Genomic DNA, 12298 nt, shown 5'->3' on the forward strand with positions numbered 1-12298 from the left:
TGTCTGTGAGTTTCCAGATGTCTTCCCTGATGACTTGCCTGGATTACCTCCGGACCGAGATGTAGAATTCAAGATAGAACTCATTCTAGGTACGGCTCCTATTACTCAAAGGCCCTATAGAATGCTGCCCAATGAGTTGGCTGAGCTAAAGAGTCAGTTGAATGAGCTATTGAAGAAAGGTTTGATTCGACCTAGTTCTTCTCCTTGGGGTTGTCCGGCCATATTTGTGAAGAAGAAGGATAAGTCTCTACGCATGTGTGTGGATTATCGCCCCCTTAATGTTGTGACTATCAAGAACAAATACCCTCTTCCTCGCATCGATATTCTATTTGATCAGCTCTCCATAGCTAAGGTATTCTCCAAGATCGATTTGAGATCTGGCTACCATCAGATCAAAATTCGTCCTGAAGATATACCAAAGATAGCTTTCTCTACTCGTTATGGCTTGTTCGAATACCTCGTCATGTCCTTTGGGTTGACCAATGCTCCAGCACACTTTATGTACCTGATGAATTCTGTATTCATGCCGGAATTGGACAAGTTTGTCATTATGTTTATTGATGATATCCTGGTATATTCTCAGAATGAAGAAGAGCATGCTGAACATCTGAGAATTGTTTTAACTCGGTTGCGTGACAACCAGCTTTATGCTAAGTTCAGCAAGTGCGAATTCTGGTTGAACAAGATACCTTTTCTAGGTCATGTGTTATCTGGAGATGGAATTTCGGTTGACCCTACTAAGGTGCAAGAAGTCCTTGAGTGGAAGGCACCTACTATGGTCACAGAAGTTAGAAGTTTCCTGGGATTAGCTGGCTATTATCATCGTTTTATCCTAGATTTCTCTAAAATCGCCAAGCCCATGACTCGACTACTTCAAAAGGATGAGAAGTTTGTGTGGACTTCGAAGTGTGAAGAGGCTTTCCATACTTTGCGGACCTTACTAACCTCTGCTCCTGTATTGGCACAACCTGACATCGAGAAGCCTTTTGATGTCTACTGTAACGCATGTGGCACCGGTTTGGGGTGTGTTCTTATGCAGGAGGGCCGAGTAATTGCTTATGCTTCGCGCTAGCTTTGAAAGTATGAAGTCAACTATCCTACCCATGACTTAGAGCTAGCCGCGGTTGTTCATGCCTTGAAGATTTAGAGACATTACTTGCTGGGTAATGTGTGCAACATCTATACTGACCATAAAAGCCTCAAGTACATCTTTACTCAACCCGAGTTGAACATGCATCAACGATGATGGTCAGAATTAATCAAAGACTACAACCTTCAAGTGCACTACCATCCTGGTAAGGCAAATGTGGTTGCTGATGCCTTAAGCAGAAAGGCCCATTGCAATTCCTTAGTTAGTGAAGACTTTCATCTGGCACACCTCCTTCATCCTGTAGTACTCTACAATATCACTGTGGATTGCTCTCTTAGAAGTTGAATTATCAAACTCCAGAAGACTGATGTGGGTGTGTTTCACATCAAGCGAAAGATGAAAGAGAAAGAAACCAAGCACTTTAGGGTCGATGATAAGGGAATTCTCTGGTTTAATGATAGGCTTGTGGTACCCAAAGACAAAAAACTTAGAAATCAAATTATGGCTGAAGCCCATTCTTCTAAATTGTCCATCCATCCTGGTAGCAGTAAAATGTATCAAGATCTCAAGCTGTGCTATTGGTGGACCAAGATGAAGAAAGAAATCGCAGCTTATGTGGCAAGGTGTGATAACTGTTGTAGAGTCAAGGCTATTCACATAAGGTCCGGATTATTGCAGCCACTCTCTATTCCTGGCTGGAAGTGGGAAGAAATTAGCATAGATTTTATTGTTGGATTACCCACTACCAAAAAGGGTTGTGATTCCATCTGGGTTATCATAGATCGTCTAACTAAATCTGCTCACTTTATTCCGGTCAAGTCTACCTATCATCCTCACAATTATGCTGAGATTTATTTTCAACAAGTGGTACGTCTCCATGGGGTACCTAAATCCATTATTTCAGATAGAGGACCACAATTCACGGCTCGCTTTTGGGAGTGCTTACATTAGAATCTTGGCACTCATCTAATCCGTAGTTCTGCCTATCATCCGCAAACATCAGGATAGACTGAGCGTGTTAATCAAATTCTTGAAGACATGCTTAGAGCTTGTCTTATCTCTTGCAAAGGCTCTTGGGAGGATTGGTTACCTCTCGCCGAATTCTCTTATAACAATAGTTATCAAGAGAGTATCAAAATGGCTCCTTTTGAAGCTCTTTATGGCCGCAAGTGTAGAACTCCTTTGAACTAGGTGGAACCCGGGGAAAGAAGATTCTATGGTATTGACTTTGTAAAAGAAGCCAAAGAGCAAGTCCGAACTATATAGAAGAATATGACTGCCGCACAGGCTAGACAAAAGAGCTATGCTGACAAGAGAAGAAAACCTATTGAGTTTGAAGTAGGTGATCATGTTTATCTGAAGGTATCCCCTATGAAAGGAGTAAAATGTTTTGGAATCAGAAGGAAGCTTGAGCCTTGATATGTTGGACCTTACCGCATTATTGAGAAAAGTGGAAGAGTAGCATATAAGCTCGATCTACCATGTGAGATGGGAGCTATATTCCCGGTATTCCATGTGTCCCAGTTGAAGAAGTGTCTTCGTATTCCCGAGGAAAGAAAAGCAACAAGGAAAGTCAACTTGAAATCTGATCTTTCTTATGAAGAGAAGCCCGTGCAAGTTCTGGATACTCAAGAAAGAGTGACTCGTACACGAGTAGTTAAGTTATACAAGGTAGTTTGGAGTAATCATAGCGAACGGGATGCAACTTGGGAGCGGGAAGATTATTTAAAGGAAAACTATCCGGCTTTCTATACTGATTGGTACGCTTTCCAAATCTTGGGACAAGATTTTTCTAAGGGGGGAGGGCTGTAACACCCTAGGTGTTTGGCTTCTACTAATTGCATTTCATTTCATAAACATGTGCATCATCTATCTCATCATGTCTTTGTTACTGAAACATGCATATGCAACATTTTCCAATTGTGTATGTTTCATACTTAAGTGTTGTGAATAGTAATGGTGTAACATGTGAATGCAACCTGAGTTTCTCATACCTTGAAACATGGCAACATGGTAGTAATATGACAAGTATAAAATAACCACAAGGTCATGAAACATGTGAAACATGGAATTGAAACATATGAATGAATTGCTTGCTTTAATTGCTTTATCACATGTGATCTTTAGAAGTGGTATAACAATTTTGTAAAGTGGTTGATCATGGTCTATTACACCTTAACTACACTTAGGTTACTTGTTGGGACATTGTTCATGTAGATCAAAATGACCAAAATGCCCTCAAGTGAAGGTTTGACTAGAATGGACCCTTGGAGTGTCACTATTTGACTGATTCAAAAGTCTAACTTAGAGACTTTGCATGGCTGTACACTCTTTACAAAAGTTGTAGCTAATTTATTAAGGAACAAAAGTTGTTTTATGGCCAACTCATGAAAATGTGTGGAACATGGTCAAACCTGGCCCACAAGTCAGAGTTACATGATGATTTCACACTTAGAAAATATTCTAAGTCATGGCTGTAATTTCAGTGTGATTGAGCAATCTTTGGCTTGATGTAACTACTTATCCATGGCGAATTAGATCATGGTCCTTGAAAAGAAATTGTAGATGGATGGTACATCTACATTTTTCATGTACACCGTTTTTGCAAAGAATCATTGGATTAGCCGTATTAAGGCGTTGAATTCGCGCTGTCAAGCGGTTCAAGTCGACTGAATGCGCGCTACCGTGACTGACCGAGTTCAGAAAACAAGCGCCGCGTGGGTGACACCCGGCGTCGGCCGGCTGATCGCACTGCCACGCGCCGTAGCTGATCTAAAGCCGCTGCCCGTTGTCCTCCACTTCAAGCTAGCGCCTTGCCACTCGCTCGTGCACTCGCCATTTCACCCTGCCCTCTCCTTCCTCCACGCGCACGGCGACCGGAATGCCAAAGCAGCGCCGAGCCAAATCCACCTCAACCGAGCACCTTGGTCCGATTCATCCCAGCCACAGCACCACCGTGAACCTCTCTACGCCTACGACACCACCGCCACTCCATTTTTGCCTCAGGTAGATCTTCCCGTGAGCGCGGCTCCACCGGGTTGCCATGACCGCCGTCGGCCGAGCTCGCACATGGTCATGCTGCTCAAGCCCCTTATCGCCCCTTCTCTCCCTTGCGCTGGCTTCTGTGTGTGACGCTGAAGCTCGCTGAGTGAGCCACTAGGGCCATGACGTCGTAGCCTTGCCGGAGCTGGCCGTGCCGTGGCCGCACGCCGCCATGCTAGTCACCACCCCCTCTAGCTACGTCATTAGCTACAATAGATGGTTCCTCTAGGTCCGCTTGGGTGAGGCGAACACGTTGGCACCGTTGCCTTCGCCGGAGAAGCCATCGGCGACGAACTACGCCACCGGCCGTTCCTCCTCCCCTGTTTCTCTCACTAACGCGCGGGTCCCTTTGTCAGTCGCCGCTGCTGAGGAGGCAGCCAGCCTAGGCCGCTTGCACGCTTCGCGGGCCGCCGTGTCCTTCGGGCCGGCCCAACAGCAGTGAAATGATTTCTTGTTTTGTTTTGTTTTAATTATTTCACAGATTTGTATAGATATTCAAAAATGTGTATCTCCTAATTGGTAGCTCCAAATGCTATGGTTCTAATTTTGTTGAGTTCCTAGTAATGTCTAGTATTTAATAAAAATATTATATGAGCACATGTTTTAGAAATTCTGGATGAATTAAATAGGACTTTGAAATGTGTTTTTGGATACATGCAAACTTGTTTGAATTTTATCTTGAGTTTTTGTGGTCCAAAAATGATGAAATTTTGTGGGTAATCTATTATTGCTTAGTAGAATCTCTGGTTAAAATTTCAGAGCTAGTGCATGTATAGTTTTTGAGTTATAGAATTTCTTTTTATCAATGGATGGATCTTGTGTGAATTTTCATAATTTTTCTATAGATCTAGTATAGGTAAAATTTGGTGAGTAAGGTTCTTTTGCTAGAATGATGCTAGAAAAAATGAGAAATCTGTTGCTTGACACTTTTCATTAGGGTTTCCTAATTATGCTAAAAATAGGCATGCCACCTATTATTTTAGATACAGCAAGTTCTGCTTGCTCAATGGCTTTGAAATTTTTATGGTAGTCTATGTGAAGCATGAGATAGCTACTGTAATTTTTGTAGATTTTTATGAATAGTTTTACTATATATTGCTATAATCACCTAATTAACTAAATAAATTTGAAAAGGATATTAAATAATTTATTTAGAAGTTGGCACTATACTTTCTAGTGTTTCTCTGGTATGTGCAAAAAGTTGGAAAATTTGGTTTGGTCTAATTATGCTTTTGCATCCTCATTAAATAATTAATTTAGTAACCCTGTCATTCCTGGACAGATTCTAGGTATACTGGAATTCGATTTGATTAACGTAAGAATCATGCCTTAATGTTTACAAATGATTTGTAGAGAATTTCATAAGCTTTCCAGAATGTCCTCATGCAAGTCATTTGGATTTGTATAACACTTGTTGTGATTGAATTAAGGGACTACTTGTGTGCATATGAAACTTTAAATGTTGATTTATGTATGCCTTTACTATTTCTAAGTTTGTGGTAATGTTCCTAGGTGTTAGGCCTTTAACCGAAGATGAGCATCTTTATCTTAGGTTATGCAAGTTAGGTAAGTTGATCTTGTTCTTTAAGTTAAGTTAGATACATTCTTAAAGTGATTTGAATAGAGCTATTTTACTCGGTAAACGGGTGTCCAATGATGCTTTCGTAAACACTTACTGTGATTTATTCATCATGAGCATCATGTCATTCCTTATGCATCCATGATATTTATCTTGTGCATCGGCATGCAATAGGTGTACCAGAGGGAGTAACACTACTGGAATTCGAGGAACCGAGCGAGCAGCAGCAGCCGACACTGGAGATTCAGGAGGAGCAGCCTTCAGGAGAAATGCCAGACGAGGTCGCCGTTGAGTGCCCGGATCACCGTCCTTGCAACTTTGTGAAAGGCAAGCCCCGGAGCATATTAAGCCTCCTAATTTCCGAAATGCAGTTACAGTATTATTATTACATATATTGTTGTATTAAGTTTAGGTGTTGGATGCAAACACTTGTTGCATTGGTTACCCCATTCCTTGTCCAGATATTGTTACCCTGAATCCTATGTAGCTCAGGATCGTGTAGTGCTTAGCCCTGCTTAAACACGGTATAAGTCAGGTGATTTCCTGTCACCTGCGAGATATAGGAAGATACATATGGCATGGTTGGCTATATTTGCTATCGTGGAAAAGAACCAGTCTTAAATTGAAATGGAGACCGGGCGGAGGCTTGCCGGTTTGCAGTGACTCCGTCTGTGTCGCTTAAGGACTGATTCTTGGAGCCTTTCCTGTTCATGTTGAACGCATGCCTCTCTCTTAGTTGGCCGTGTCCGAAGACCGACCGCGAAGCCGAGTAGCTCAACTCAGGCCGGGAGTCGATAAGTATAAAGTACGCCTCGGAAGGGAGCCGTAGGCGTGAGTCCAAGGGCAGGTGATTTAAAAATCCTAATCGTCCTGGCAGAAGGGTAATCCCTGAGAGCCCTGGCGCTGATCGAACCCGCGAATTTGGTTCCTGAGTTGTACCAAAGGTAACCCACGGCTACCCTTGCTAAGTATGCCAGGGTGAGAGTTAGGAATACCCCCTCAGCTGAGTTGTAATTCGATTCGAGTCACCGTCTCTCGCGGTTAGTGAGAACTTGACGGGCTTATCTCCAAAGTAGATACACTAAATAACATAATGGTTCGGAAATAAGGATATGATGATGACAGCCTTATTATACCTGCTATGGTTAATATTGTTTGCTCCTAATAAGTGAGTGCTCTAGTACAGGTGCTAATCTAGTGGATAGGTAAATGATGTTAAGCTTGATGCTAAGTTTAAATTGGTTACTATAATCATAAGCTCTTTTATGCAACTGTGTCAAGCTAGCCCACCTCAAAAGCCTTGCATGACCCTTGGTGTCTTTTATTTCTGGTTTTGTCAGGTAAGTCTAGCTGAGTACCTTCTCGTACTCAGAGTTTATCTCCCACCTGTTGCAGATGACCAGTTCTACTTTGGTTGCTGCAAGTACTGCCTTCTCCCAGCTGGGGATGAAAACTAGACCGTTGGGCGCGGTCTCTACTAGTTCTCGTACCTGATAATGCTTTTGTGGGACATGACTCAGACTTGGCAATGTAATTGAAAACTATGATGTTTTGTACTAAACTATGTTGCTTCCGCACACTCAAACTTGGTTTGTAATATTCTATTTAAACTCTGATGGATGTAATCCGAATGCTTATTATGAAATGTTATAACGGATGATGTGTTGTGTTGAATCACTACGATCTTGGTTTGTATGTCGAGAGTTGGTTGAAATCCTTCGTGATTTCCGGACTACCGGGATTATGGGAGCTTAAGTACAGGAATTTGATCGCTTCGGTGATTATTTTTGTACTTACGTTCTTTTGATTTGGTCGGTTCTGTTACAGGGGGCATGACTTCTACTGGCCCGGATGGAAAGAAGAATACTCGCTATCCGTTGGCGTCTGTGATGACCCCGATGAAGCCTTCGACTCAATGAACTCCGGGTCCGGGGACTTCTGAGGGGCGCGAAGCCTGCGATAAGGCTTTTGCCTTGGCCTATCGGTATTCCAGAGGCCAGATCTGGTGGAGGAAATGGTGGCAGCTAACTGCTGGCCGCTTGGTAGGAATAGACCCGCCATGACTATTGAGATGGTCAACCTTCCTGTCTTTGGCGAAGGAGTTGGGGTTCCCTTCCCCCAGTTTGGCTTTGAGAAGGAGGGTCGGGCTGCTGAGAAGTTGGTAAAGTCCGCCGAGACGGGGGCGCGTGAGATACTCGGTGAAATGTCTGACAAGGAGTATCTGGCACGCCGGGCCCTCGCTGGCACATTGCCCCGGCTTAACAGGGTTTTTGAAGAGTTTGGGATCCACCACGAGGAACATGATGTTCCTGCGAAGGTGCACAAATCCCTGGAGGACAAGGTGAAGAAGGCCACCGCCAAGAACGCGACTGCTGCGGCGGAGGCGAAGAAAATAAAGGGGGCTGGTGCGTCCAAGGTTCAGCAAGAAACAGCCGGCATCCGTCGCGGCACGTGGACATTTAATGAACACTTCAGTGTTAGCAGCGTCAGTATCACAAAATTTTTTAGATAACGGAACAAAGGTCATCGTTTTTGAAGTACCACAAATAACACTTTTCGCATTCAGGGGTATTACTGAATTCACTCAAACTCTTACTAGCAATCTAGCATCCTTGATTTGCAACTGATTATGGGTAAACCTTGCACTCCACTGCCACATTATTTACGTACAAAATACCCAACCCGTGTACCGCGCTTTGTCTACACCGTCTGATCAGGCGAGCAGGTGGTCGTGCAGCCAACCCCGCATCGCGTTGAACGCGTTCTCGGCGTCGGCATCATCCTCCACCGACTGCGGCCGGTGCGCGAACCCGTGGCCCCTGCCGGCGTACACCGCCGCCCGGGCGCCTCTCGCGCGCCTCTCCAGCTCCTGCACCATCTCCACGGAGCAGTACGGGTCGCCGTCGCCGCACACGAACAGGACGGGCGCCGCGATACGATCGCCCAGGGACGCGTCCATCGGGCACCCGTAGAAGCAGACCCCCGCGCTGAAGCAGTTGTCGTCAGCGTCACGCGCCAGCGTCTCCACGAGGCGCCCGCCGCCGTAGCAGAACCCGACCACGCCCAGCTTCTTGGACACCCCCGCGGCTTTGAACTCGTCCACCAGCCACCGCGTGCACGCGTCGATGTCGCCGGACACCCGCCCCGGGGCATGTCCGGCCAGCCATTGCTGGATGCTGTCGCCGCCGGCGATGAACGGGACGTTCAGCTTCCACGGGTTCCCACGGAACAAGTCGGGAACCAGGACACTGCGGGCATACAGACACCGAGAGATTAGACTTGGATGCAGAAGTGAGTATATATGGCATTGGCGTGGACAAGGTTTAGTACTTGTAACCATTGCAGGCGACGCGGTAGGCGAAGTCCCGCGTGGCGGAGTCCTCGAAGCCGAAGATGTCGGAGAGCAGGAGGACGCCGGTGCCGTTGTTGTTCTTGACGGCCTTGAAAAGGTACGCGCTGACGCTGTCGTCGCCCTCGCCGATGACGAGGTCCGAGCCGCTCACCAGCTCGCACGCCTCGTCGTCGTCGACGGTGCTGCCCACCACTTCTGCCTGCTGCTGGTTGCAGTGCGGCCGTCCGTACGGCTGCCGAATCCGGGGATGGCCAGCGCAGCACTTCAGCTGTATGGGAACTGAAATCGTCACGCCAGAGCGCACACGGCACTAGTGACACTAGCGTTGGTACGACGAACGATTTGCCAAATCAAAATTTCCAATTGTCGCCGAAGCCCGAAGGAGCATGAGCTTGTGCGAGGTACGATGTCCGTCGTGCTATCGGATAACAGAAGCGGAGCACGAGCACGAGCTGGAAAGATAAGAGTGGATAAGCTTGGAGTTTGTGCTGGAGCTGACTTACAGAGGAGGACACAAGTGTTGAGGGGCGTGCGCTCGGCCCGGCACACCGAAACGAGCAGGCACGGCACTGGGGACGTCTGCTCCTTGGGGACGATGAGCGAGGGAGCGCTGCCGGGCTCGCCGCTGCGACGACAGCCGCGGCCGCGGGCGCCATCGAGAATTCCTGGAGCGGGGACGCGCGCGCGGGGGAGATAGCGCACCAGGCCCACCCACATGCTCCGTGTCGCAGCCGCGCCTTAAGATATTTTTTCCCGAGCTGAGTGCTGGCGCGGTTGTTGAATCCCTGAGTTGTGACTCCCGCTCGCGGCCACCAGGCGTCGTGGTGTGGTGGTGTTTTCGCGATGCCGCGCCTTAAAATATTTTTTCCCGAGCTGAGTGCTGGCGCGGTTGTTGAGCCCCTGAGGTGTGACTCCCGCGCGCGGCCGCCAGGCGTCGTGATGTGGTGGTGTCTTCGCGATGCAGCGACGACTAGTTTCACCGGCTACTCACAGCGCTGCCGCGCTGGGTCGGACGGAGAGTCCACGGGTGTGAGGCCACGTTTAGTTCTAAAAACTTTTCCCAAAAAATACTACAGTAACTGTCACATCAAATCTTGTGATACATGCATGGAGCATTAAATATAAACGAAAAAAAACTAATTCTACAGTTTGGTTGAAAATCACGAGACGAACGTTTTGAACCTAATTAGTCCATGATTAAACACTAATTGCCAAATAAAAACAAAAGTGCTACATTAGCCAAATTCTCAATTTTTTGTCAATTAAACACGGCCTGAGAGTGGGGGCTTCATAATGATGGTAGGCTTTGATAACGAAGTTTGGGCTCAGATGATAAGAAAATCCATAGTTTACAAACAAGTATTCAAATCAAATTCCTATTGCACCATAATGTTTCTTATCATAAATCCTACGAAACAAGATCCTATTTGAATATCTTTAAATAATATTTTGTTAACGAATATTTAACTCATAAAGATAAGAATATTTTCTTTTTATGAAGCAAAGCAATATTCTAGGACAAGAAAACAATGTTCCGTTTACAAGAAAGATGTTCTAGGCTCAGAATAATAATCTTTCTTTTGTGTCTGGTGGCTTGGTTGTTAGTTTGTTTGTTGTTTGGGGTGGTTTGATAAACCTGCTTGTTCTCGAAGTTTACCCTGTTCAGGTCATGTGGAGGTGTGTCTTTAGAGTCGTGTCGTTGAGTTAGGTTGGTTTGTAAGTTTGCTATACAACCGGTATCCCAAGTAACCTCGCTCAGGGCATAAAGGCTTTGATCTAAAATAGGGTTCATGACAATAATATTCTAGATCTAGGAGAATAAATTACAGGTTCATTGGTATTCCATAAATTTGTGTCCAGTACTAGAAAATGGAAAACATTTCATGTATATTAGAAACAATTAAATTATGCCATCTAAGAACCCATGGATACTAGAAAAACAACTTAAAATACACCATAACACTCGAGTGAACCATAAAAAATATATCATGGAACATCACATATATATTATGTGAACAAATAAAAAAAGTAATAAAAAGGGGGAAAGGCCAAATGATAGAGAAAAAATTAAAAAGAAAAATAACATCACATGCCACATAAATTGCAACATGGAACATCTCATGAATGTGTGAATAATAAAAAAATAAGTCATGGAACATCACATTTATACTAAATGGAACATCACATTTATACTAAGTGCACAAACCAAACACTAAAATAAAAATAGAGGAAAACAAAATATAAAGGAAAGGAAAAGGAAAATAGAGAAAAAAAATATATATAGCCACATCGTCACAATATCAGTATATCACAAGAACATAGCCACAAGAAATTAAATACATAGAAAAAAATACTTAATAAAAAATAGATAAAAATATAAAGGAAAGTAAAAAGAAAACAAAAAGGAACATAAAGAAAGGGAAAAATACATTTAACTTGTTTATTGAAAGAGTAACTATAAATGTTTTTGTGTGTGCTACAACGCACAACATGCAGAAGACACATCACAAATGCACAAATTAATTCTACGGTTAAACAAAAAACAAACCTACTGGTATATGATGTAAGACACACAAATATATAAAAAGGGAAAAATATAAGCAATAAGGAAAAAAGGTAAAACAGAAAATGAAATGTGAAAATAATATAAATATAAAAGGAAAATGAAATACAAAAGAAAAGAAAAGAATAAGAAAAACACTACATCAATAGAAACCTACGCCATGTATCCACCTCTCATCTTCGTCACGCATGGACATACAGTTGTTCATTCGAGTAAAGACATTAATGGCCCAACCAATCATACATGCATGCGACTCGTATGAACAAGTTGGCAACACTGTGGTATGGTCCGAGCACTCGGATGCTATGATTCGAAAAATATACGACAGAACATCTCATGAATAGTATGTGAACAATCAAAGCATAAAAAAATAAAAATCAAGAAAATAAATAGAAGAAAATAAACACTCCCTCAGTTTTTTTTTTAAAAAAAAACTTGTTTTAGTTTTGTCCTAAGTCAAACTATTTTAGGTTTGACCAAATCTACAGAGAAATTTGCTAACATTTGTGACCTCAAATATGTTACATGACGAATGTAACAATACTTATTTGGTAATATAAACATTAGTTGACCAAAACTTTAGATAGTTTGACTTAGTACAAACTAGAACATTAAGTTTTTTTTGTGGATAGAGGGAGTAAGAACATGAAAGAAAGACAAAAAAACAAAAAG

General features: G+C 43.8%; 1 protein-coding gene across 1 annotated transcript; it reads right to left on the minus strand.

The window, feature by feature from the left end:
- Positions 1-8290: 8290 nt before the first annotated feature.
- On the minus strand, positions 8291-9874 carry LOC136517829 (uncharacterized). Its single transcript, XM_066511475.1, has 3 exons — positions 9567-9874; positions 9042-9331; positions 8291-8959 (listed from the first exon to the last, which is right to left on the minus strand). Exons 1-3 carry the CDS (start codon positions 9717-9719, stop codon positions 8425-8427), a joined length of 978 nt encoding a protein of 325 aa, XP_066367572.1. The 5' UTR covers positions 9720-9874; the 3' UTR covers positions 8291-8424.
- Positions 9875-12298: the final 2424 nt, after the last annotated feature.

This window comes from Miscanthus floridulus, chromosome 17 (assembly GCF_019320115.1).
Source record: "Miscanthus floridulus cultivar M001 chromosome 17, ASM1932011v1, whole genome shotgun sequence".
Lineage (NCBI taxonomy): Eukaryota > Viridiplantae > Streptophyta > Magnoliopsida > Poales > Poaceae > Miscanthus > Miscanthus floridulus.

What these genes read in the sequence shown, in the direction of transcription:
- LOC136517829 (XM_066511475.1), bottom strand. Translation starts at nt 9,719, where the DNA reads ATGGCGCCCGCGGCCGCGGCTGTCGTCGCAGCGGCGAGCCCGGCAGCG. An exon ending in CAACACTTGTGTCCTCCTCT is followed by an intron (nt 9,332 to 9,566) that starts GTAAGTCAGCTC and finishes GTTCCCATACAG; the next exon opens with CTGAAGTGCTGCGCTGGCCA. An exon ending in GTCGCCTGCAATGGTTACAA is followed by an intron (nt 8,960 to 9,041) that starts GTACTAAACCTT and finishes GTATGCCCGCAG; the next exon opens with TGTCCTGGTTCCCGACTTGT.